The sequence below is a fragment of the Malurus melanocephalus genome, unplaced genomic scaffold (genome assembly GCF_030028575.1).
Source record: "Malurus melanocephalus ecotype Western Australia unplaced genomic scaffold, MMel_1.1 scaffold_17, whole genome shotgun sequence".
Taxonomy (NCBI): domain Eukaryota; kingdom Metazoa; phylum Chordata; class Aves; order Passeriformes; family Maluridae; genus Malurus; species Malurus melanocephalus.
The window spans coordinates 1,707,929-1,733,598 of record NW_026623249.1 but is presented as its reverse complement, the minus strand read 5'-3'; the positions used below and the strand labels follow the sequence as shown (position 1 = coordinate 1,733,598).

Genomic DNA, 25,670 nt, shown 5'->3' with positions numbered 1-25,670 from the left:
AGAGCTGAAGGAAAGTTGAGGGAGAGAGGGGAAATGGGAGCTCCTTCTCTAGATGACAATGATCTGTTAGGCCAAACTGTTATGTGATTCTRTGAAACAGTTTTAGGATGTGGTGTGATCTGAAGCAGCCACAGACTGCCCATCAGAAAAGTATCCTGCATTATTACAGCCAGGCAGCTCCTGTCAACCTGTATTWATGCCATGCTGGGTCTAGCTCTTATACAGCTGTGAAATGAATTGGACCAATTTATTAATGAAATAGAAAACTGAGGCACAGAAAAGTTGAGTTTTGTTCTTCTGTTTTTTTTGTTGGTGGGGTTTTGGGTTTGTTTTTTTCTTTCTTTCCCCCTCTCTGATCAGTGTACCTTTGGCTTCATGGTTGCTGGATCTCATAAAAAAGGAAGGAGCAGAAATAACATAGTTAGAAATCATTGAAATATGGTGGAAGTAGAACAGSTCCACTCTCTTTAGAAGCTGCATTATATTTTGTGTGGTCAAACATAAAAATGCACAGTGGGTTATTAACCTTGTCCTTACTGTTTGAAGAAATCTGGAAATTTTGAGGAAATTTCCCTCACTTTCGTTGCTCAGATTATATATAAGGTTGGAAAAGGGGCTTTCCAGTCTGCATGTTGTTAGGAATTTGTTTTCAGGCTTCTGTTGCTGCTTCTTCTGAAGAGCACTTGCTGGCTCTGCATTTGTGAGAAAACCAGAGTCCTTTCTGTTTAAGTAGCTGCAGTAATTCTTCTTCTGTTTACAGCTGAACATTCTTTTGCAAAGTCTGAGAAACGATGTGTATGAACTTCCCTAGGGATTGCAGCAGTGTGCAGTGGCACGTGACAGGATAGGCAGTTCATATCCAAAGGGGTTATTGACAATCCACTGTCTGCCCCACTCTAGCTTAGATTCCTGAAACACGGATACGATCTTTTGTGCTAAGAGAATGGTAGGTGTATCTGCACAAGCAATTGCTCTAACATCTTTCTACCTTTTTCTTCATTAGTTGAACTCCTTTGAGCAGCTGTGTATTAACTACACAAATGAAAAGTTGCAGCAGCTCTTTAACCACACAATGTTCATTCTGGAGCAAGAGGAGTACCAGAGGGAGGGCATAGAGTGGAATTTCATTGACTTTGGCCTGGATCTGCAGCCCTGCATTGACCTCATAGAGAAGCCGGTGAGTTTGTTGTTTTACTGTCGATCAGGAAATTGGTACACTGATTTTGTCATTGAGGATATCACCTTGGCCTGTAGATTGGAAACTGGCCCTCTAGCTTTTGTAATCCTCTACTGACACTGTAATGTGATTAGAAGCAGAAGGGAACAGTTTCTTTGTCTGAAAGTGTGTCACCAATCAGGCTGCTAGGATCAGTTCTGTAGGAAACGCTGCATGAAAATAGATCTAGTCAGCCATGTTTTCCACTCAGTAAATTGTCCTGACTTGTGAGGTCCACATGGTGCTAGATGTATGTGCAGCTTACCGTAAGTAGTTTGAACTTCCTTGCTTAACTACAGRTGTGATGAGAAACTGTGAATCGCTGTTGCTTTCAATCTGCTCTAATGAAACTTGAGAATTAAAGAATTTCATAGTAAATGTTCCAGTGGTAAAGATTAGTTTGTGAAACTTTCTGCTATGGCCTTCTGCATTTAGACACCTGAATATATTTAGAGAACCGTGCAGTAATATTTTTTTCTATATTTTTTCACAAACAACCTTGACAAAAGTCACAGAAGAGACTTCCTCATAAAAATGTCAGAATTCAGATGAGGATATTGAAGAGCTGTTAACTATTTCTATTACAATGGAAGTAGTTTAACTGATATCACACAAGAGGTAAATGTGGTGTGGATCAGGTTTAAATATTCTTTTATTTTTCTCCTCTAGCTATCCAAAGGTGTTAATTGTTGTTGTAGTCATGTAGTTAATGATGTTTTGATGTTTCTCTTGTTTAAGGCTGGGCCTCCTGGTATATTGGCCCTCCTGGATGAAGAGTGCTGGTTCCCAAAAGCAACAGACAAAAGCTTTGTAGAAAAAGTTGTTCAAGAACAAGGCACCCACCCCAAATTTCAGAAGCCAAAACAGCTGAAAGACAAAGCTGACTTCTGTATCATACATTATGCTGGCAAGGTAAGGAATTAATAACTAAAATGTGAAGGTTGGAATGCCTAATTCATGACCACCGCTTTGTAGAAATGGCTACTTACCAAAATGGTTGCCTGTAAAAAGCCATCAGAAGATTTCATGAAAATGTTTCATTGCAGAGGAGCTTACAGGGCCTGAGGAGATTTGCCTGGAAGTTGTATCTATAAATAGTTCAGGACATGTCAAACTGACAGCAATTTAAATTTGTACTCTATAACTTCATGAGATTGGAGGTACTTTTCAGAAACCTGCAGCAAGACTTCATCACCAAAAATGCTGATGCAGGTTTTTTTTGTGTCACACTCTCGATGGTACAAACTAGCATTGCAAATCCATTCCCTTTACTGACAGAACAGAACAGGTGCAGCTTTTTGTAAAGGTTGGAAATGTGTAGGTATGCTTACTTAGATGGCAAGTCCAAGAATGGTTAGGTCGTTGAGCAAACCTCAGTGATACTTTTAGAGACTGTGCCAAACGTTGGGTCTTGGGCTCTAAAAAATCTCCCCCCCCCAAGCTTCTTGATGTGTTTATCTTTTCCAGGTGGATTATAAGGCAGATGAATGGCTGATGAAGAACATGGATCCGCTGAATGATAACATTGCTACTCTTCTCCATCAGTCGTCGGATAAGTTTGTGTCTGAGCTGTGGAAAGATGGTATGTAATTAAACTTAATTTCATTTGTCTTGTCTTTTTTTTTTTTGCGTGAAAAAGTTTGAGCATCAGAAGTCTGTGATGAGCTGTTTTGCTTTTTTCCCCCTGAAGACTAGGCCACCAAGATGAGCGTTATCTGGAGCATCCTTTGCTTAGATCATGGTATTTCATTAAAAATTCACTGCACCTCAAGAGAAAGATTCACTTGCATCAACTTCTGTTAAGCTTGCAACATATATAGCAATTCTGTCTCAAAATGAAGAATCCTGGGATTAAATATGAATGCACCATTATGAGCCAGCAGCTTGCATAGCTGCAACACTCAAGATCTGAGGTGGAATCTATTTTCAGTCCTGCAACTGAGTGTGCCCTTTCTGCAGTGTTGTTCAGTATTTTACTCTATCTTCTCTGGGTTTATCTGCTTTTGAATCTTACTGTTAATGTCACTTTCTGTGGTAGGTTTTCTTTGACGTCTCTGTCTGTTGCAGAGATGCAGAAGGTTCAGAGAGCCTATTTCTATCAACACTTTCCTATTCTTCATCTAGAACCAGGTGACTGAGAAACCCAGCTGTTGTGTCATGTGTGTGATGCATCCTAGAGCCATGCAAGAAATGCTTCCGTTAACTTCTCTTTGTCCCCTTGTCATACCTGCYTGTCTTTCTTGTTCATTTCCTCTGCTTCGTGCTAGTAGCTCCTCATGGACTTTAAAGCAAAAATAAAACTCACCTTGAACATGGTTACAAGAATATAGACACATTTAGGTGCTAAAAGTTCTTGAACAACTTGGGTAGAACTTGAATGTAGAGCTATCACAGCTATATTTCTTGGAAGATAAGAAAGGAAGATTTCTGAGACTGCATAGAAACTGAATTCCAGTTTAACATTGGTTTTAGTACTGGGATTTCACTTCAGCAGTTGATCATTTAAAAGAATGTTAGTTTGGCAAAGGAACTCGTACTGGATGGATAAAGACCATTAGCAAGTTGTGCCTAACAAGGCCTTTGTTGTGTGAGACTCCTTTTGGGCATGAAATGTCAGCTGAGTACAGCTTATCAATTTTCTTTTATTGTTCTTAGCTGGATTTTCTGTTGCAAGTGAACTGGCCTTTTGGCTACCTTGATGTAGATTGCAGGGCTCAAGATTTTTAAGAGGATTGGCACAGCCACAGTCTGGGATGCATTCTGTGGATTTCCCTGTGATGTCATYTAGTAACATAACCTTCTTTTCTTTCTGATAAGACAACTTGACCCTATTCCAGCAACTGCTCTAAAAGTGAACAGTTTTTAACTAATATTAGCTGTAAATGAGAATATATTCTTTCGTGGTTTTTTCTTTTGTAGGGGTGTCTTTTAGCAGTTGGGTTTGTTTTAATCAGAAGACTGTTGAGCACAAGATGGTATATTTTCTGAAACGAAGATTGGGAGCCTGAGTGTAGGCATAAGCCAGCCACTAAAGATAGTGATGAGTAGCTTGAAGCCCTTAATAAAGGTGTATTGGAGGTGTGGACATTTATAGTGATACAGTTGGTTTTTGTTGGGTGGGTAAATTTTTATCTCCATGTAGAAAAACAGTGGGAAAAAGTAATGCTTTAGTTTCTTCTTGCCCCTGCTGCTATCAGATCTAGTTGACTTAGGTTGAGGGGAAAAAAAAAAATCTGTGGTGTCCACCATCCATTAAGGTGGTAGTTTCATCAGTGCTTGGATGTCACTGTGGCTTAGTGGAGAAGCTAAGGGAGGGAGTTCTGACTTTCTCCTAGTGCTGTTGTTCATGTCTGTGTCGCAGAATACTTGTACTCCATAAACAGCTCAAACCATGGGATCTTGAGGTTTGGTTTTTGTCACGCCTTTTACTCTGTTCAGTTTGCAAGTAGATACGACTTTTCTGATCACTGGTCATGACAGTCTTGCCTGTAATGCAAGMGTGAAGCTGGGCTTTTTCTCCATCTGTGGCCTCTTCTGGATCAGAGTTCACTAATTGTAGACTCTGCTGGGCTACAGCTAGAACTCTTGGTTTGTTGTTTTTCATTCTAAGCTAAGCAAGTGGAAGCATCCGAAACTCACTTCTAGATTGCTCTTCCAGTGCTGCCATCCAGGGCATCAGTAGAATGTTTGGGATTAAGTTTGACTCCATCACTCAAACTTCCTGTAGTGAGCTGATGCTTTCTTTTCCTTCCTGCTCCCATCCCTGCACAAATTTTGTACAGGAGTCGACATCTGTGTAGAGATGAAGCAAAAAGGATCCTGCAGCTCCTCTCATTTATCCTGTTCTACCCAGATGTTCTTTGTATGTTCCAATGCTTCCTTTGTTTGTGGCAGAATTGTAATACTCTTTCCTGTGCTCTCTCTAGTGGACCGTATTGTTGGGCTGGATCAGGTAGCTGGTATGTCAGATACAGCATTGCCAGGAGCCTTTAAAACCAGGAAGGGAATGTTCCGGACAGTGGGACAGCTCTACAAAGAGCAGCTGGCTAAACTGATGGCTACCCTGAGGAACACCAACCCCAACTTTGTCCGTTGTATTATCCCCAACCATGAGAAGAAGGTAAAGACAGTTACAACAGCACAGCCCATGCATTCTTACATGGGCTCCCTGGGGTGTGTGGCTGGGTTGATATCTTTTGTCAGACTTTACAAGAGATCTTGAAGAGGCTCTGTTTTCTCAGAGTATTTATTTAAGGTCATCCTAAGTAAGTGTATGCTTACAGAAATTTTGGAGTCTGATCTTTGCGGTTCTTAAAGTAGCATAAAAGCTTTCCATTGCTTCTAACTGGAAGAGAGAGAACTGTTTTACAAAAAAGAGAGAGGGAGAGGTGAGGGAATAAACCCCTTTTACAAAAGCTTTGTGGTATTCATAAAATATGCATTTTCCTCACTAGGCTGGAAAACTAGACCCTCACTTGGTCCTGGACCAACTTCGCTGTAATGGAGTGCTGGAGGGAATCCGTATTTGTCGTCAAGGTTTCCCCAACAGAGTTGTATTCCAGGAATTCAGACAAAGGTAAGCCTTGGAAAATAATCTGTCTTTAGCAGTCTTTAGCCTGGCAAAGTTAAGCACGAAAATGGAAATCTTTCATTGCAACTAGATTTCCRTTTTTTCAAAGACAACACATCTGCACCTTGGTATTCCCTGGCACAAAGCCTCCCAAAAGCATCTTTGATTTCTCTAGAAAGGGTGTAGGTAAGGTGAGGMATAGAGGACCCTGCTGCTTCATACTCTGCTGTCTGATTTTTTTCTGAAAAACTGTTGAACTCATAATGATATAGGAATGTATACTGAYTTCTTTTGTTATGTTGTTTTCAAATACACTTGTGTAACTAATCTGATGCTTTCTTGTTTTCAGATATGAAATCTTAACTCCAAATGCAATTCCCAAAGGATTTATGGACGGAAAGCAGGCTTGCGTTCTGATGGTAAAACATCCCAGAAACTCTTCTTGAATAGAATAAACTTTATGGGTGTGGTTTAAAAGTTGGAGCTGTGYGTGCTAAATATAACTTGTACTCACAGACCAGAATTCCAAAGTCAAATGTTTTGTCTGAGAGAAGGGCACAAAAAAGTTTCTTCTTAGCTTCATGGATGGAGGCTTTTGTCGAGCATGAGATTCAATAATTCTGGGCAAAGAGGATCTTTGTTTCCACAGATRCATACACTTTGAGATGCCAGCAGTATTCATAGATTGAAAATGCTTAGAAGCATTAATGATATCTTTAGCACATGTTTAAAGTGTGAGCTTCAGTAAACATTTTGTAATGGCCTTGGCAGATGCTTTCAGCAAAGGCTCCAATTAATTTCTGTGGAATTGCCTGCTTCAAAGGGAAAGCTTTGGCTCTAGCTTGATGACTAGGCTTGAATTGAATTTGGCTGTAGGGGATTTCCTTTTTTCTRTCTTACAGGAGTATAGCTGATTCTTCTTAACTCATACAGGCATTGACAGCAAATCCTTGGAAGGAARGTTGGGCTGGGATATCTTTTTTTTACAAAGATTAGGACTGAGAAAAAGTAAATAGGAAGGATTAACAGAGGTGTTTTCTTCTAGGAAAGGAAGAGAGCTCTCGGGACTAGTTATGCATTCCTCACAGCATCCTTGTATTTTGAGTACTTGATATGATATTGTAATAAGTGGTGCTTTCTGTTACATTTTCTGTCTCTGGTTTACCTCCATTTGGTGCTGTGCTTGGCTGAGCTCCAGCTCCTCTAATGGGGATAGGCCAGGACTKTACTGGCAGTCAGCAACTTTGGTTGGCCTGAGTGGCTCATTGTAGGGAAGGGCTGTCTTAGTGCCAGGAGCCACAAATATCTTTTGTGATAGTTCACATGATACAGTCTTTGCAGGACATGTATTCTTCTCTCTCTTTTTTTAGATCAAAGCATTGGAGCTGGATTCCAACCTTTACAGAATTGGACAGAGTAAAGTGTTTTTCAGAGCTGGAGTCCTAGCTCATCTTGAAGAAGAAAGAGACCTGAAGATCACAGATGTCATCATTGGATTCCAAGCATGTTGCAGAGGCTACCTGGCCAGAAAGTAAGGACCATAATTTTTTAGGTGCATCATRAACATGTATTTCTTCCATTCAGGTACAAGTTTTATCTTCAAAGAAAAGAAATTATTATGTCTGAAAATTTATTTTTTGTCAGAAAATTTATTTGTTATATATAAAAGTTGATGGTCTTTTAGAGTTTTCTCATCTCTGTAATGCTAGACTTCTGACACCTGCAAGAATCTCTTTGTGCTGTGTCCCAGAAAACTATCTGAGCAGTAAAGTCTGTTCCTCTCTATAAGAAAACTATGCAACTGATGAAGATTTTGACAGAAGTGCTGTGAAGGTGCAGATGGAAAAGTGTTAGGATAGTACTGATGCAGGAGGTATAGGGTTTCCCTTAAGCTGTTAGGTAGGTCTGCAAATGGTACTAAGATCAAAAGTAGTACCTGTCAGTTTGGTGGGAAAACACACCTCTATTTCAGATCTTCCTTTCTGCAAGTGAAGATAGTAAAAGATTCAGATTAGAAGACATGAGGGATTTTTTTTTTTAAATTAGGAAATTGGATTAAGGAAAGAATAGCCACTCTTAACCTGAGCAGAAAAGAATTGGAAATTGAGAGAAAGTTCACTGGAAACTTTGCTGGCTTTTTGGAGGGAACCTTCTGAAGAAAAAACATAAAAGTATCTAGGAAAAAGCTTGGGGGTGAGAATTGTGTGCTGCTCTATGTTCCTTTGTCTTATCTCCACTTGCTTTGCAGAGCCTTTGCCAAGCGCCAGCAGCAGCTGACAGCCATGAAAGTGCTTCAGAGAAACTGTGCTGCCTATTTGAAACTGCGGAACTGGCAATGGTGGAGGTTGTTCACCAAGGTAATATTTTACCCTTTGCAATCCCCCTGCAATGAACAGAAACATCTTCATCTGTATCAGTTTGCTYAGAGCCCCATCCAACCTGACCTTGAATGTTTCCAGGGACTGGGCATCCATCCTCTCTGGAATATCTGTTCCAATGTTTTACCACTCTCATTGTAAAAAATGTATTCCTTATATCTAGTCTGAATCTACCCTTTGTTAGCTTAAAACCATTACTGCTGTTTTGTCACAGCAAGCCTTCCTAACAAATGCGGCCTCCTCTATTTTGTGAGCCCCCTTTTAGGTACAGACGGGTGCTCTGAGGTCACCCTGTAGCCTTCCCTTCTCCAAGCTGAACAGCCCCAACTCTCTCAGCCTGTCTTCATGTCAGAGGTGCTCCCGCCCTCTGATCATTTTTGTGACCCTCTGGACTCACTCAATCCATGTCTTTCCTGGGCTGAGGACCCCAGTGCAGGATGCAACACTAAAGGTGGGGTCTTACCAGAGTAGAGGGACAGAATCCGCCCTGAATGGAGCTACACAGAGGGTTCCCTGATCACCAAACGCTCCCCCCATCAAATCTGTATCTGTTCAATTTAGAGAGAAGGATGTTGTGGGGGACTGTGCCAAAGGCTTTATAGAAGTCCACCCATACAACATAATATCTTGCTATTACTATTTAACTCTTGAGTGTCTGGAATTTACTGAACCYTTTCCTGATACATCCCACCCTGGAAGAGGATAGGTGGACAGGCAGAAAATRTCTAGTGGCAGAGTAGGTGACATCTAGTCCTGTATGATTCCCCCTGTGTTCACAKCAAAACACTGATTGGTCCTTCAAATATGATACTTACCTGAAATGCTGTTTTACTCAATGCTTATCTTCAGTACAAGAGGATTTCTTTGTGTTTCCTCATTCCTTATAAATGTTTGATTCCCTTGATTTCCTTTTCAGGTGAAGCCCCTTCTGCAAGTAAGCAGACAGGAGGAGGAGATGATGGCCAAGGAGGAGGAACTAATAAAGGTCAAGGAGAAGCAGCTGGCTGCAGAAAATAGACTGAGTGAGATGGAGACCTTCCAGGCCCAGGTGAGTTTGCAAATCTTGGTGTATAAAAGTTGTTCTCTCTTCACCTGCCCAGCTGCTTGAGAGCACTTCCTTTGCCCTTCTTGGTCTGATGGACAAATGGCAGGATTCCAGCTTGCAGGAACATAACTTGGCTGCCATCTTATTCACTTCCCTTTGCCCTTCTTCCCAGCTTAGTATCTCCAGCAAGTAATTTTGAACAGCGACTACCTGTTCCTCTTCTGTAGCCATTATACGAAAAAAGTCCCTTTTGGCTGAGTATTAACAGCAAGCTGGTTGAATTCAGTCTTGCCATTAATGGAATCCWTTTTGTTTGGAACACATTAGGTGGGAGCAGGGTTGTTTTTCCATAGGGCTGATAATTATTTGTTACTTTTCTAAGRGGAAATCGGCAGTATCTGTATTTCAAATGGATATGGTCTTGAGAAATTTGTGAATGGTATGTGGTTGTAGCACATGATCTGTGAAGGACAACACACGCTTAAAACTGTGTTTTGATATTTAGCTTTTGATTAACAGCAGGGGATTGTTGCATTGTTTAAAACTGTAACCGTGGAGAGGAGCACGGAGCTTCACTTAACACAGATTGCTGAGTGCTTTGGTAAATTGGAGCTTGTCTTAYTTCTGGCTTTGCACCCAATGTAGCTAATGGCAGAGAAGATGCAGCTGCAGGAACAGTTGCAAGCAGAAACCGAACTCTGTGCTGAAGCTGAGGAGATAAGAGCTCGCCTGACAGCCAAGAAACAGGAGCTGGAGGAGATATGTCATGACCTGGAAGCAAGAGTGGAGGAAGAGGAAGAACGGTGTCATCATCTTCAGGCTGAAAAGAAGAAGATGCAGCAGAACATCCAGGTAATGCCTTAGGAAGGCAGCCTACGCTCAGTAAAGAGGATAGTAARGGTTAAAGAGGTTCTTTTGCCTCAACTTGGTAGGAAAAGAAAGAGAGAAAGTAGGGGAGAAAAGGCATAGGAAAATCCAACTGTGGAAACRGCAATAGAATGCAGCAGTTCTGGTGCTGAACCTGAGGGAATGAGCTGTTTCATTCTTGAAGGTGATGGCGACGTCTCAAATAATTAGACAAGTCTTTGTTTTAGGAATGRTAGCATTCTTTGCAAAATAGCATTGTTTATTCTGCTAGAAAACTTGTTGGCTGGGATGCAGGATGTTGTGCTTAGTCGTGACAGAGATGCCACTCCAGGACCTAAGAAACCTTCAATTCTATTTAGTGTTGCTACCATGCTGTTACATGTTACAGTGAGCAGCCCTGACAAATACCTTGCTTTTCTGTGGGTGTTGTAAAGGAACTGGAAGAGCAACTTGAGGAAGAGGAAAGTGCAAGACAGAAGCTGCAGCTAGAAAAAGTGACCACAGAAGCCAAATTGAAGAAACTGGAAGAGGATGTGCTAGTTCTGGAAGATCAGAATCTCAAACTGGCTAAGGTAAGACTCTTTCAGGTTCTTCCACATGCTAAAGATACACAAGTATTTCTCTTRGAGAAAACCACCTAGGGCTGACCTTTCACCTGTTGGGGGAAACTTATAAATTAATTCAATCTTGTCCTTAAGAATTCTGACCTGAATTTTTAAATTAACTGTCTSCCTATATTCTCAAAGTCAGTATTGTGTGATGTTTAAATAACCTTCGCTAAATAATGATCCATGAGCAAACATGTTCTGATATATTTTATGCCAAACAGTGACAAGTTATTTTATAAACAGGCTTCCCTTTCAGTTTTGAAAGGGCTATMAAATACAAAGCTTTAATTTAAACTCAAATCCATTTAAATAATGTCTGTGATGCTGAAAGGATTTCTTTCTTTCTGAGCAGGAGTAGGCACTCATGACACTGACATTTCTAAGCACAGTCAGCTCTGGAAAAATACGCTGTAATGCCAGCAACTATTTTGACACTGCTCTGCCTTCTCAATTCTGCAGGAAAAGAAACTCTTAGAAGACAGAATGTCTGAGTTTACAACAAACTTGACAGAGGAAGAGGAAAAATCTAAGAGTTTAGCCAAACTGAAGAATAAACATGAGGCCATGATCACAGACCTTGAAGGTGGTTTTGGTTTTTGCTTTTCTTCTTTTTTTCCTTTTACAATAGATCCTGCAAAGACCTTGCCTGATTAGGTTTTYATGGTTTCTTATTAAAATCTGTTGAACTTCAGTTTCATTTCTGAAAGTTTTAGTCCTCCCTRGTTTCTGAAGGGTTAAAAATTAGTCTATAGTGTGTAAGCTATTGATTGGTTTGATAGAGCTGTGCACTGGCTTGCTGAAGGTTATGTGCCTTGTCAGCTGAGCCCTTGATCTAAATAAAAATCCTCTCCAAAGCAGCAGGCCAATGGAGAARAGAGGCTGGTTCTCTTTCTTCTCCTGCTGTGGAAGTGTCTCCATTTTTCTACTTCCAGTAGCATCAATCTATCAGGGTTAGTGTTGTTTCTGATAGACTGCTTGCAAAAGTTGTTCAGAGTTCTAGAAGGAGGTTCTTCTGGAGACTGCCCAGATGAACATAGCAGGAGACTGCCTGTTCAGTTTCAGTAAGGAGAGAGCAGACCTTGTGTTCAGCATCAGTAAATGAGTGCTTATGCCTGCATGGTGTGAGACTGGCATTGTGTTTGCATTGTTACAGTGAAAGTGGGGAAGGTTTGAYTGTAAAATGAGTGGAAGGGAAATTGCCCAGATATATTTTGAGGGCAATATAAGGGGGTAGTTGCCTGTAGAAGTCCTGACAAAATAATGCAGTCCAGGTGCAGTTTGGACAGTTGTGTTGATAGGAAAGAAAGTATTGCTTAAATAGCTCTATTTTTCTGTGCTCATCCAATGTTCTTTGAGTGTGCCATAACTTAACCTGTCCCCATCTCCATCAGAACGCCTGCGACGTGAAGAAAAGCAGAGGCAAGAGTTGGAAAAGACTCGTCGGAAGCTTGAAGGGGACTCCAGTGATCTGCATGACCAGATTGCTGAGCTGCAGGCTCAGATTGCAGAACTCAAAATGCAGCTGGCCAAGAAGGAAGAGGAGTTGCAGGCAGCCTTAGCTAGGTGAGAACTTGACCTGCGGGGTTCAGGGACCACCTGGTTAGGAAGGATTTCTTGTCTTGTGTCACCTGGAATATGGACTAAATGCAGTCTCTGGATGTTGCATTTTAGCCTGTGGACTATTAAAGATCTGTATCATTGGCATTAAAATTCTTTAGCTGCTGCTCTCTGCCATGTTCTCTGTACAGAACTAGACCATGGATGCAATGGGCACTGCATGTGTTTGACTGGAGCAGTAATACTTAAGCTGGGTTTAAAAAGTAGTGGCAACACACTGTCTCTCTGGTARTTGCTGTATTCATCTACTCAGTAAAGTGTCCAGTTTCCAATGTAAAATGGTGCTTTCTCTTCTGCTTTCTTCTGTTATCAGTCTCTCTCTGTCCCCCTCTTTAAGGTGAGTAATCRCACTGTCTCAAGTATTGGGAAATAGAGCTTAGCATTTGTAGAACATCCAAGTGTGAATATAATATTGTAGAGCTGATCAATACCGGCTTTTCTTGTTTGTTCTTGGTAGGACAGATTATTTTAATYTGTGTATGGTTTAAGTCTGACCAGAACCTTACTTTGAAAACAGAGTGGAAGAAGAGGCAGCTCAGAAGAACATGGCCYTGAAGAAGATCAGGGAACTCGAATCCCAGATCACTGAGCTGCAGGAAGACCTGGAGTCCGAGAGAGCATTCAGGAATAAAGCTGAAAAACAGAAGCGGGATCTGGGAGAAGAGCTGGAAGCACTGAAAACAGAGCTAGAAGACACACTAGATTCTACAGCTGCTCAGCAGGAGCTGAGGTAACTGCAGTATGGAGCTGTGTTATCTTTTTTTGGTTTTGACTGTTTTTAATAATTCTGCTACATTCAGTCTCTTAGCATAGCAAATCTTTGCCTTTATTGGGGTAGGCTGGTTGGCAGCCTCAGCGACTACAGAAGGGGGCTGGTGTGCAAGCTGTAGTCGAGACTGCATTACCTCACGTGACGTCAGAAAGCTGATTTACTCCCTAACCAAACTGTAAAGTGGTACCCTGAAACATTCATACATTCAGGCTGGTACTTGTTAGGCAGAAATAATGCTACCAGCTTGCACTTAAAAGGGATGCAATACTAAGTGCTGCCTTTGAAAAGTGTCTTTATAGCCAAAGCAAACCTTGGTATTTTTCTACATTAGAGATGCTGTTGGTGGATACACATCTCTGTTTGATTCCCTCCTTGGCATCTAAATGGCATTTGTGAATTTTGCAGGTCAAAGAGAGAACAAGAAGTAACGGTTTTGAAGAAGACCCTTGAAGATGAGGCAAAGACTCATGAGGCTCAAATCCAAGAGATGAGGCAGAAGCATTCACAAGCTGTTGAAGAGCTGGCAGAACAGTTAGAACAAACGAAACGGGTATGTGGAACAGAAAACACAAGGCCAAAGCAGTCAACCTCCCTGAAATGACAATGCAGAAGAGCACAGAGTGTTTGTGATACTGATACATGTGTTCTACCTWTGGCAGATCATTTTTCTCTATGAAGCATATCTAAAACTGCTTTATATAGTGGCATTCATTCTTTTTTATCCTGTTAGGCRTATTATATAGCATAGCCAAGACATTGTTCTCACTGCTAGCACTTTTTGACTTGTACAGCCTTTAATTTGAAAATCTGATGGTGCAAAACATTTTTCCATATTGTTGTCTTCTCTGATTGTTAGATTGTCTTCTGCTTATCAGTGATAGGCTGTTCACATTGGGTTTTTTTTTCTGAGTAAGCAGTCTGCAATTTAACTGCTAAACATATAGCATTAGATTGCTTGTTGGTAAAACATGTACTCAGTGGGGTGCATTCATCACTGGGTCCTGCCATATCTAAAGTCTGAGGGGTTTTGCTGCCTTTTCCTCTTCAGGTGAAAGCAAATCTTGAAAAAGCAAAACAAGCTCTGGAAAGTGAGAAGGTTGAACTGTCCAATGAGGTGAAGGCTCTTCTGCAGGGCAAAGGGGATGCTGAGCAGAAGCGGAGAAAAGTAGATGCTCAGCTCCAGGAACTGCAGGTGAAATTTACAGAAGGCGAAAGAGTGAAGACTGAACTGGCTGAGAGGGTTAACAAATTGCAGGTGAGTGGCACAGATTTTCCTTAGCTTCAGCCCAGGGCTTGAGAGAGAAGGTTGTAGGGTGATATCTCCCTGTGGAGAGTTCAAAACTTTTATTTCTATGAAAAGCAAATCCATAGTTTGCTTCTCAAGGACTATGCAAGCTCCTTAACTCATTGCCAGATCAGGATATTTGGATGGGTGTCACTTTTCTGAGCAGCCCGAGCTGGAATAAGCAGTTGGTGTTTGAGTTTTGAAAGACTCAAGGAGACAGTGTCTGTACCCTCTGAAAGCAGGCAATGGTTTGCACAGCTCTGTGAGCGCTTTGCTGCTTGAGCACCTGGAGTGGCACACACAGACTGATGGTTGTGTAACTCATGTACAGTGGACAGTATCTGGAAGTTTTGTCAYGTGGTTGATGGTGATGAGGAGTGGCTCAAGGGTGACGTGGAAATTTAGGAGTTTCTGCTCCTTTCTTCATAGTTACAGCAAATCCCTTTAGAGTGACATGAAACATTGTCTTTGGCCTTCTCCTTTATTGAGAGCTCTAATTAAAAGCTAAACACTGCCAGTGTATGCACGGTGTTTTGGAGTGTGAAAATGCTATTTTGAGACTCTAGATATAATCTTGAAGCRGATAGTAAAAAATAGAAGAGAGTTTAATAAAACATTTTGCAATTGCTTACCAGGTTGTCTAAAATCCCATATAGCTTTAAAAAACCCAAAGCAACAAAAATCAGAAGGCTGTTAAAACAGAGGTGATCTGAAATCAAAATCTCTTTTCAGCTTCTCATAGTTAGTTCCTGGGACTCTGGAAATGATGTATTCATTCCTTGAGAGATTATACACATGTCTTCCTGTTGAGAGGTGCCTCCATTTTCAGTTTTGGATCTCATAGCTGCTCACCTCTTCCTGTCTTTGTTTTTSCTGCTGCATTCAATAACTGATACTCTGATCTCTCCTTCAGGTCGAGTTGGACAATGTCACAGGTCTTCTGAACCAGTCTGACAGTAAATCAATCAAATTAGCAAAGGATTTCTCTGCTCTGGAATCACAGCTTCAGGATACACAGGTGAGAGCTTTTACAAACCAAGGCAACCGTTTGTCTGTAACAAATTGKTAAAGGGAGAAATCACTCTGGATGCCATTAAGTACTGGTTATATGACAATTCAAAGGTTTGGGTCTGGTTTTTTTTTTTTTGCTAAGAGTTTGTATCGCATGGCATTGAGAGCATTTCTGCAGAAACAATCTGGTTATCTTCCTTCTGCTTCCTCAGCCTGTGGAACATATGTGACTTTCTCTGTCTTGAGTTTAGAAGTCCTGCTCTATCACCTTTCCACTTGAGAGCACTTTAGTGCTTTAGCTGACCGGAATGCTTGTTTGAAGTTCTTGTTTGAGATCTTCATAGTCAAGCGTTTGACAGGGTTTTGTGTGTGTATACCATGTTTGTGGTTTCCAGTAAATTTGTCAAGTTAAGCAGAAAGTTTGATTCCCCAATGGATGTTGGGAAAGTGATAGATGAAAATAATTTTGTATTTTTCAGGAAATAAATCATCCTTAGTCTTATACTTTGGGATAAACAAGGCCTGTTGTCTGTTCCTTTGGTACTGAAATGGGAGATAGGCTTGTAGCAGAGTACAGTCATGCTATTGTTGGGAAAGRTTTCAATATTTTGTGTGTTACTTGGAGGACTTGAGAAAGAACTGTGGAAAAGCTTGTGTGGTAAGGCCTTGAGAAAGGCTTGTGTGTCAAGGACCGTATTTTAATGATTAGAGTGTAGGAAAGAATGTATTGAATGTATTGTTTCTRTACTGACTCACTAAAAGACAATTATTTAAATTCTGTCTTCAGTTGTCTTACCTGTGAATTTAGTTGCATACCTAAATTCAACTTCAGAAGTACTCCTGGAGAGAGTGGGTGAGGACTGTGAGCTTTTAAATCCAGGGAGTGATACTGAATTCCACTGGCATATTTGCTTTGTAGGAGCTGCTGCAGGAAGAGACTCGCCTAAAACTGAGCCTCAGCACTAAGCTGAAGCAAATGGAGGATGAGAAGAATGCTCTCAAGGAGCAAGTGGAAGAAGAGGAAGAAGCAAAGAGAAACCTGGAAAAACAGATCTCTGTTCTTCAGCAACAGGTACATTTACATCCCATAAATCAGTGACTTTTGAGAGGAAGACTGAGTACAGGTCTGTCTTGAGAGAAGTAAAATTTAAATGCAGAATTGACTTCTAGTTAACACCACCTTTCCTGGGCAAGGGTGATCTTGCTGATTTGTGAGAGAAAAAATGAGGARGTCTCTGATGATAATCATATGAACTGCTTGTAGATTTTTATCCAGGAATTCCTTTGGGAATTCAGTCATGCTTTGTTATCTGAGGGGGAAGTAGTGCCTTCACAAATGAGCAGACTTGTACTTGGAAGTACTAAACTTCTGGTGCCAGTAAACTGTATATTACTGTATATTACTGTATATTACTGTATATTACTGTGGGATGATGTGCAATCTTTGTCCTTTAGGCAATAGATGCAAAGAAGAGGATGGATGATGGTCTGGGCTGCCTTGAGTCAGCAGAGGAAGCCAGGAAGAAGCTGCAGAAGGACTTGGAAGGCTTGAGCCAGCGCTATGATGAGAARACAGCTGCATATGACAAGCTGGAAAAAACAAAGACCCGCCTGCAACAAGAGCTGGATGACCTTGCTGTGGACCTGGATCATCAGCGGCAGATTGTCTCCAACCTGGAGAAGAAGCAGAAGAAGTTTGATCAGGTATGACTTAGTCATAAGCATTCAGTAGGGACATCTTATGATAGGTCTGCTTTAAGAATATCTAAGTAATACTGCTTGGGAAATGCATATTTATTATTGACCTAAGGCAGAGCACATAGAGTGGAGAAACAAGTTTTAATAGAAGTAAATTAATTTTGTTCTATGAATAGAAGTTAAGTGATGTTCCTTTTCCCAAAGGGATAACATTTATATCAAAACCAGATTGAGTTTGAAATGTTTGCAAATCRTCTCAGAGAAGGTTGAAAGTAACACTTGTTAGAGATGGGATGGCATGCATTATTCTCTGAGGCTGCATTTTCTTGATGCCTTCTATCCATGGAAGAATACTATTAAGAAGGCCCTGATGAAAAGATGCATGTTTACATTGTTAGCAAATGATGAGCGATTTCTCAGAATACTGATGCTGTGCTCTTGTAGCTGTTGGCAGAGGAGAAGACCATCTCTGCCAAGTATGCAGAGGAGCGGGACCGTGCTGAGGCAGAGGCCCGTGAGAAGGAGACCAAGGCCCTGTCCCTGGCCAGAGCCCTGGAAGAAGCCATAGAGCAGAAGGCTGAGCTGGAACGAGTCAATAAGCAGTTCCGTACAGAGATGGAAGATCTAATGAGCTCAAAGGATGATGTAGGGAAAAGTGTAAGTATTCAGTTAAAATGTCTGGGCAGAAAATGTCACGTAGTTGATACTGTTACTTTCATATTGTAAAAAACTTATGCCAGTGGTAACACAGGGGAACATTGTAGAGAGTGTGGATACATTGTGAGTTTGTGAATGTTATATTGTATTTCATTAGGAAGTGGGAAAGATGGGTTGGAAGTGACCCAAATGAGGTAGTGGGAAGCTGAAAATTACCTGGTGTCCTTATGGCAGAGATGAAGGCATGGTGTGAGCCTGATATGTAAAATACAGCAATTAGCCACACAGTGGAAGACATGACCTCCAATATTTCAAAACAAGAAATGTTACATTATTGAAAGAAAAGAATAAATTCTGAGACTAAGAAGTATCTTCTTGAATTCTGTTAGAACCAGAGGTGTCCAGCTCTGCTGAGTCTGCAGTAAATCAGGATTGGGCTGACTTATTTTCTCTCTCCCCTCACCACCACAAACACATGACCAGAACAAACACTAATTATGGTTGAGACTGGCAGCTTGCATCTGCCATGCTGCAAGGCACAGATGCAATGTTCTTGTGTCCTGTCTGATGTGAGTGGCTGTTCTTAGCCTTATTGTGCTGTTTGGATAGATGAAATTGTCTGCGCTCTCTGGGGAAACGTCACGAGTGGTACTGTGTTGTAGGTCCATGAGCTGGAGAAAGCTAAGCGAGCCCTGGAGCAGCAGGTGGAGGAGATGAAGACACAGCTGGAAGAGCTGGAGGATGAGCTGCAGGCCACAGAGGATGCCAAACTGCGGCTAGAAGTGAACCAACAGGCTATGAAAGCACAGTTTGACCGGGACCTTCAGGGGCGTGATGAACAGAATGAAGAGAAGAAGAAACAGCTGATCAGACAAGTAAGAATTGCTCTATAAATCCTCCATAAAGGCACTTGTGTCCAAATACGGTCAGACAGACAGTGCCAATCCAGAGAGTGTTTTTAACGTTAATAGTCTGAGCAGTATTRCAGAGCTGTGAGAGACTTCCTCCCTTGTGTGTGTGATTGTTCCAATAATGTTTGTCTATCAGAGGAACCCGTGGGGCTTTATTAGTGAGGAATGTTCGCCCCATCCTCCTGCCAGGGAGAATGAAGACAAGTCATGTGCCTGCACTTAYGCAGCATTTGAAAGGGGAATGCAAAAAGTGGGTGTTGGAAAGGGAAGGAGCTGAAGTGCTGATGCCTCTGTTCCTCCACACAGGTCCGGGAGATGGAGGCAGAATTGGAGGATGAACGAAAACAGCGCTCCATGGCTGTGGCTGCCAGGAAGAAGCTCGAGATGGACCTGAAGGACTTGGAAAGCCATATAGACACTGCTAACAAGAATCGTGAAGAAGCCATCAAGCAGCTGCGCAGACTGCAGGTGAAACACTGCAGTTGTTTCAGCTCTCAGTGCAGAGCTTTTACTCGGGGAAATGGGATGCAAGATTTCACCTCACCAAAACAATGTAGCGTGTCACAAGAGCAGCAGAACCTTGTAGCAGTTCACTGTGAAAGAGTTTTTGGCATTTCAAGCATCATTCTAATCGCAGTCTCCCTGTTTAACTCCCTGGGAGACAAGCTGTAGGCTAAGTCCACTCCAGTGCTTGCCTCGGGTCCATGTTTTTGGAACAGATTACGGAACTGTTAAGATAGAGGACCTTAAATAACATTTAGGCCTACTTCTGTCCCAGGATGGCTCTGTTGTGCTTTTTTAATTTCCACAAGCAGTTGTTTGACCTGTTCTTAGGAAAAACTAAATCCTGTTTAGACTGTTCATTCCATTGCTTCACTACAAAGTTTCCTGTACCCTCCCTTCCCCTCTCCATTTATCTGACAAGGCGTTTTTTTCTGCAAATAAGCAGTCCTCTTTGCTTCCATTGATATTTATCCATGTTACTTGTGAAATGCAAAAAGGATGATTTCTTTTGGTTTTTTTTCCCAGCAACTTTTGTGGTTGCTGAAAAATGAGTCCCTATTTCCGTTTTCCATCTATGTTTCCCATAAGACAAACAATCCACATTTCATAGTATGAATTAGCTCTAAAATTAATCCATTTCTGTTCTTCCTTTTCAGGCACAAATGAAGGATTACATGAGGGAACTGGAGGACACACGTACATCCAGAGAAGAGATCTTGGCTCAGGCTAAAGAAAATGAGAAGAAGCTGAAAAGCATGGAGGCAGAGATGATCCAGTTGCAGGAGGTAATGGAATGTGCATGCAGGTCAAGGGTTGGTTTGTTTTCTTTGACCAAGAGCTATATGCAGTGGTTTAAGTTAGAGTATTTATTTACTTTCTTTTGTACCTTTTGCTCTGCTCAAATGTGAGGTGCAGAATTTGGCCCTTTCCTGACAGCTGTGATAGGAGTGTGCAAAGCAAGGGAAGCTGTGGGGTGGGAGAGCAGGGAACAGGCCATGTCATATAATTAGCTCTGGATCATGGTAGAGATCATACCGTTACCAGTAACTGCTTTTTCTGATGCTGCATTAATTGGTAACTTTCTAATGGATCACTGTCCGTCTCGTTTTCATTCCAGGAACTTGCAGCTGCTGAGCGTGCCAAGCGCCAGGCCCAGCAAGAGAGGGATGAACTGGCTGATGAGATTGCCAACAGCAGTGGTAAAGGGTGAGTAATGTTACCCATTTGAGGGAGGAAGAGCTGCTTTGAGAAACTACTTTGCAGCCTGTTATTTTTATGTGGACTGCAGCACGCAGTGTGTCCCCTCCAGTCTTGAAAGACTTGAGCTAATTTTGTTTACAAGTGGTGAATTCTCCCCAAGGCATTGATGCCATCAGGGCTGCTTTAATGCTTTCATGATTCTGTGTCCTGTAGAGCACTGGCCATGGAGGAGAAGAGGCGCCTGGAGGCACGAATAGCTCAGCTGGAGGAGGAGTTAGAAGAAGAGCAGGGCAACACAGAGATAATCAATGACCGGCTCAAGAAAGCAAATCTCCAGGTACCTGTTCAGGCTGCGCCCTGCTGGCCCGTGGGGGTTCTCTGGTAGCAAGATGAAACAGCTGAATACYATGGTGCAGAAAATGGCTGCCAAAATTGGTGTTAACTCACTGGCTTTGACCATTTACAATCTCCCAAGTATATTTTAAACCAAACCAACCCCATCCCAGCTCCTTTTTTCTGTATTAAGGGATATTGAGAAGGACGATCTATGGCATGCTGCTCCAACTTGACATGCTGAACAGTGCCACAAAGTGTTTGGAAAATTACTTTTCTGCCAGTTTAAAATTTTTATGTTGTTTCAAATGGACTAAACGCATGAACTTCATTAGGCTGCTATAGAAATCATGATCTTAATCTGCCTATTGTCTGCCATATTTTGTCTGCCCAACTTTGAGAGTCAAGCATGTTATTTTCTTAGCACTCCAAAGCCGGAGATGGGCCGATGGTTTTCCAAAGGGCTCATTCATTCTGGTAAATGAGAGTGTAGTTCTGTACTTGGTTGACTCTCAGCCAGAGCTCTGGCTTGGAAATAGAGAAGTTCTGGCCCTTTCACCTCTGAAAGTTAGTATTTTTGAGCTGCTTCTTCTTAGTAGACAGATAGCAAATAATTTAGTAAAGCACATAYATTAGATCCACTTTCCTCAGGATTTTTGTAAATCAGAGACTAATAATTACTGTGTTAAGTGCCAGACCATGGCCTTTGTCCCAGAGGGCAGTGAACRTGATTGGCAAGTTTAGTTAGCCCTAAGAGGAGGAGGTTGATAAACCTGTTATTCAAGGAATTACTTTGAAAATCTGGGTTAACTAAGATACTTTGAGAAGTGCTCTGCCTACAGACAGCTCCCTCTGCTTCAGAGTTATTCCAAGTATTCAGCTCACCCTCAAGGTCATTATTCTTTTTGAGTCTGAGAAATAAATGAGCCTTTCAGTCAGGAGCACTGGCTGTGCTGAGGAGTCCTTATCTCTCTGTGCAGATTGATCAGATGAATGCCGACCTGAACGCCGAGCGCAGCAATGCKCAGAAGAACGAGAACGCTCGCCAGCAGATGGAGCGCCAGAACAAGGAGCTCAAGATCAAACTGCAGGAGATGGAGAGCACTGTCAAGTCCAAGTACAAGGCTACCATCACAGCCTTGGAAGCCAAGATAGCACAGCTGGAAGAGCAGTTGGACATGGAGACAAAGTATGTACTGCTAGAAACTTTGTCTGCTGTACATGTTTCCACCCCTTCGGGGACTTTAAGCTCTTCTGTTCAAATTCTGATTTGTCTGAGTGAGAGCTTCATCCTAGTTATRCATGGTAGTACAGAGGTCAGATCTTGGCATACCTTCCATGTTTTTCACAGCAGGCACTTAGARCTTCTTCTGAATTTAACCACTCCCTAAAACTGCAGCTGAGCTACACTTGCCCCTCTGTAGCTCTCATCCGTGTGATATCAGTCTTTTGGTCATTTCTTGGAAACACTGCTTGCCATCCCCTTTTTTTTCCTAAGTTAAGGAGCACTTTTGCTATCTTGCTCATTTCTAAGTTGCCCAGGTCGGGTCACCTTGTTGGGGATAGTGGTGAGCATTTGTCTGAGCCCCACTGTGTCTGTGTTCAGGGAGCGCCAGGCTGCCAGCAAGCAGGTGCGCCGTGCCGAGAAGAAGCTGAAAGACATCTTGCTGCAGGTGGATGATGAGAGGCGTAACGCTGAGCAATTCAAAGATCAGGTGGGTACAGTGACCTGCAATGTCCGTGAGTCTTCTGGGGGCACAGTTTCCCTTCTTTTACCAAGACTTTCACCAGCTTATGGATTTCTCTTCTTCTCTGTCACTGTAATAATTACAAGACAARACAGATGAAAATGTAATGCTTTTAAAGAAAAGCTAGGATCTCTCAAGTCCTAGGCAGCTCCCTTCAGAAAGGGAATAGGGGGCTTTGGAAACCTTGCTTTTTGCTGCTCTAACTATTGTGCTACAAGTCCAGGGAAACGCTGACTTCTTACTATTTTTTCCCCATACACACTCAGGCGGACAAGGCAAACATGCGCTTGAAGCAGCTGAAGCGCCAGCTTGAGGAAGCAGAAGAGGAAGCCCAGCGAGCCAATGCATCCCGTAGGAAGCTCCAGCGTGAGCTGGAGGATGCCACTGAAACAGCAGATGCGATGAACAGAGAAGTCAGCTCCCTGAAGAGCAAACTCAGGTAAGAAGGAGCATTTTGTGCAAACCTTGGCAGCCAGTCTGGTGTGGGTTTTGTGCAGCTGCCCACGGCAAACAGCATGGCCAGGTGCTTTCTCACATCTTCCCAGGGCCTGCYCTGCCTGGTGGGTTCAGGGGAAGGTTGCTGATGTGCTGTGTGTCCTTCCCTAGGCGTGGGGACCTGCCATTCGTCGTGACCCGTCGCATGGTCAGGAAGGGAGCAGGAGAGTGCTCCGACGAGGAAGTGGACTCCAAGCCAGACACCGGTGATGCCAAAGCTACTGAATAAGTCCTCCCATTTGACCCAGGTTACACGTGAGGGAGTGACCCATCTACCCTCCCCTCTTCCATTGGACTTTCAGCAAACCCTCTCCTCCTAAATTGGCTGGGGATCTGCAGAGCAAGCCCAGGTCTGTGTATCTGGAGCCATCGGGCATCTGTGTTCCTAGTTTTCTCCTCTTTCCAGTTTCCTAATCTTTGTATTTAATGCCAAAGAGTCAGGGCTCTGAAATTTGACCAGCAGTTTGGCCAYTGCAAAGGCCTGTAGAACTGTCTGTGCCATGTCTGCTGGTAAATTCTTACACAGTTTGGAGGGAGTGGATTAGGGAAAGATTATTTTTGCTGTAAATCTCCTTTTGTCTTCAATTCTAGCTGCAGGGAAGCTTCTTCCTGTATTCTTTCCCCTCCCTCGTTGTGTGCTTTTGGCAATCATGTTCAGTGACCTCAGACTTCTGCCTCTTTTAATCTGCCCACCCATGTGGTTTGGGAGCAGTTTCAGGAAAAACGGTGTGCTTTGACCATGGCAATTTGCCCTTTTTTCTTTCATGTGTTTCCGGGGAGGGCTGAAGAGGGAAACTCCTCTTGGGACCGGTTACCTGGAGGACTTGCCAAAGTTGTCTCTTTTTAAATTTTTTTTCCTCGTGTCTTTTTATTTTTTCTCTCCATTTYTTTCTTTTTTCCTCCCCTCTTGTTTTCCTGTCTGGACAGATCTCTGAAGTGCAATGATGTCCTGTTAGTGTCTCTGCCTCTGAGCGGTTTCATCTAAGGTAGTGTGGACCAGTAGTAAATGACAGGCTGGGGGAGCAGAGCAATGWCCTTGTGCTTCTCCGAGAATCTCTGGGGGACCAAATATATTTAATGGTAATAGACAGAATCTAGAGAAATTTAATAGGGTAGTGGGCAGGGGATGGGAATAAGGGGAGGCAAATTCCTCTTATTGACATGTCCAAGCCTCTTGCACCTGCTCTGTAACCAGGGGTTGGGATTAGTTATTGTGCACCATTGACTAGAGTATATTAAAAACCCTTTAATCTGCACAGATATATGTAAGGCCTTGTATTTCTGTAATAAGTAATTAAGGAAAAAAAAATAAAGGTCTTTATCACTGCCTTTCTCTCGGGACCATGGTTATATATAGATAGTCTTTACTTTTCTACACCATACACTGGTTGCTGGATTTACCTGTATTCTTAACCATATTGTATATGCTGCATTTAGACCTACTTATGAGCAAAGTAAAATTTAAATATGAAGCACCATACTGTATGCCTGAAGCGCCCTAATGCAGGAGCCTCCTGTCCCAATTGCTGTCACAGAAGAATTAAAACTTTTTTATATAATAAAAGTGCCTTAGCATGTGCCTCAGCTGTGTGTCACCACTACAGTCAGTAATGGTTTACTGGTGCTCCACTGATGTTACCAATAAAGGTTATCCATGTGCTGCAGTCCTGTGCGTGTGTTGCCCTTCCCTTCTTCCCTCGGTGCAGTCMAGACCCTGCGCAGCCCAAGAACCTCCACTCTTTGTTACATTTTTGCCAGAAATTGGATAAGAAGCTTGTGTCCATGTTCTGGTCTTTCTGGCCCCTTGGAGTGCCACGGGTACATTCTGGTCCTAGAGCCAYGGCAGGAGAAGCTGGAATGCAACAGCTGCACCCTTAACTCCAGGCTTGTCCCTCCCATCCTGCACTGGCAGAGATTCAGGCCTTGATGAGAAAGTCTGAGCTGGGAGCTGCGGTTGGGGCYGGGCCCTGGGTGGCAGTGATGGGAAAGGAGGTGCTGGCACTCACCATGATGGGCCTGGTGCCACCAGCAAGGGCTGCTGCCAGGGCCAGTGCTGGCAAACAGGGAACAGGGAGGGTGCAGCTTACAGGAAACTCCTTCCCTGGGGAGCAGGCGTGGCTGCTGCTCCCTGMGGGTGGCATTTCTGTCTGACCAGATGTTGGGAGGGGAAAAGTCTTTCCATTAAGAAACTGAAGTGTAAATAGGAGTTAAAAAAGCCCAGGGGGAGTGCAGAAGGAGCAGGCATGATCAACCATGTGCTGCTGCACGAGTGGATGCAGGCCCATTATAAAGGGTCAGTTGAGAATGAGCTGCTTTGAAGTTGTGTTCCATGGGCTGCAGTTTTTGAAAGCCTGGATAGGGATTAAGGCATGAAGGGCTAAATGTGGGTTCATGTTGTGTGGAGTGGAATACAGACACTGCTGTGCTGATGTCCTGCATGTAGGCTGCTAMAAAGAGGACTGGACTTGGTGTCATCTGGGAGGTTCCTGGCTYAGCTGTTTCAATCTTTTTCTGAAGTGTTTTGCAGAAACTTGCAGGGTATCTCTGAGACCAGTGTGCCCTTCAAATTGCACAGAAATTGCTTTCCCATCACAGGATCAACCTGAAATGGCTCTGCTGGCCAGGCACTGCAGTGATCCAGAGCAGAACCTGTGTGCTGCTGGTGTGACAACTCTTTTAAGCTCAGGTTTGTCCTTAGCCTCGCACTGTGTGAGCCAGAGCTCTGTTGGGCTGCTGCTCTGTCCTGTGCAAGAAG

General features: G+C 42.7%; 1 protein-coding gene across 1 annotated transcript in view; it reads left to right on the top strand.

Annotated features, from left to right (window-relative positions):
* Window positions 1-24,579, top strand: part of MYH9 (myosin heavy chain 9) — a 69,735-nt gene extending 45,156 nt beyond the window's left edge. The window contains exons 13-41 of the mRNA XM_057387426.1: window positions 1,004-1,177; window positions 1,955-2,128; window positions 2,684-2,798; window positions 5,143-5,336; window positions 5,671-5,792; window positions 6,136-6,205; window positions 7,157-7,317; window positions 8,035-8,143; window positions 9,081-9,212; window positions 9,855-10,061; window positions 10,511-10,648; window positions 11,144-11,267; window positions 12,076-12,247; window positions 12,819-13,031; window positions 13,479-13,623; window positions 14,122-14,328; window positions 15,272-15,376; window positions 16,289-16,441; window positions 16,825-17,073; window positions 17,512-17,724; window positions 18,387-18,599; window positions 18,942-19,103; window positions 19,796-19,924; window positions 20,257-20,345; window positions 20,553-20,676; window positions 21,653-21,861; window positions 22,279-22,387; window positions 22,687-22,859; window positions 23,027-24,579. Of these exons, the coding sequence (XP_057243409.1) occupies window positions 1,004-1,177; window positions 1,955-2,128; window positions 2,684-2,798; window positions 5,143-5,336; window positions 5,671-5,792; window positions 6,136-6,205; window positions 7,157-7,317; window positions 8,035-8,143; window positions 9,081-9,212; window positions 9,855-10,061; window positions 10,511-10,648; window positions 11,144-11,267; window positions 12,076-12,247; window positions 12,819-13,031; window positions 13,479-13,623; window positions 14,122-14,328; window positions 15,272-15,376; window positions 16,289-16,441; window positions 16,825-17,073; window positions 17,512-17,724; window positions 18,387-18,599; window positions 18,942-19,103; window positions 19,796-19,924; window positions 20,257-20,345; window positions 20,553-20,676; window positions 21,653-21,861; window positions 22,279-22,387; window positions 22,687-22,859; window positions 23,027-23,144 (4,503 nt within the window). The 3' untranslated portion in view covers window positions 23,145-24,579. The remainder of the gene's footprint in view (window positions 1-1,003; window positions 1,178-1,954; window positions 2,129-2,683; window positions 2,799-5,142; window positions 5,337-5,670; window positions 5,793-6,135; window positions 6,206-7,156; window positions 7,318-8,034; window positions 8,144-9,080; window positions 9,213-9,854; window positions 10,062-10,510; window positions 10,649-11,143; window positions 11,268-12,075; window positions 12,248-12,818; window positions 13,032-13,478; window positions 13,624-14,121; window positions 14,329-15,271; window positions 15,377-16,288; window positions 16,442-16,824; window positions 17,074-17,511; window positions 17,725-18,386; window positions 18,600-18,941; window positions 19,104-19,795; window positions 19,925-20,256; window positions 20,346-20,552; window positions 20,677-21,652; window positions 21,862-22,278; window positions 22,388-22,686; window positions 22,860-23,026) is intronic.
* Window positions 24,580-25,670: the final 1,091 nt, after the last annotated feature.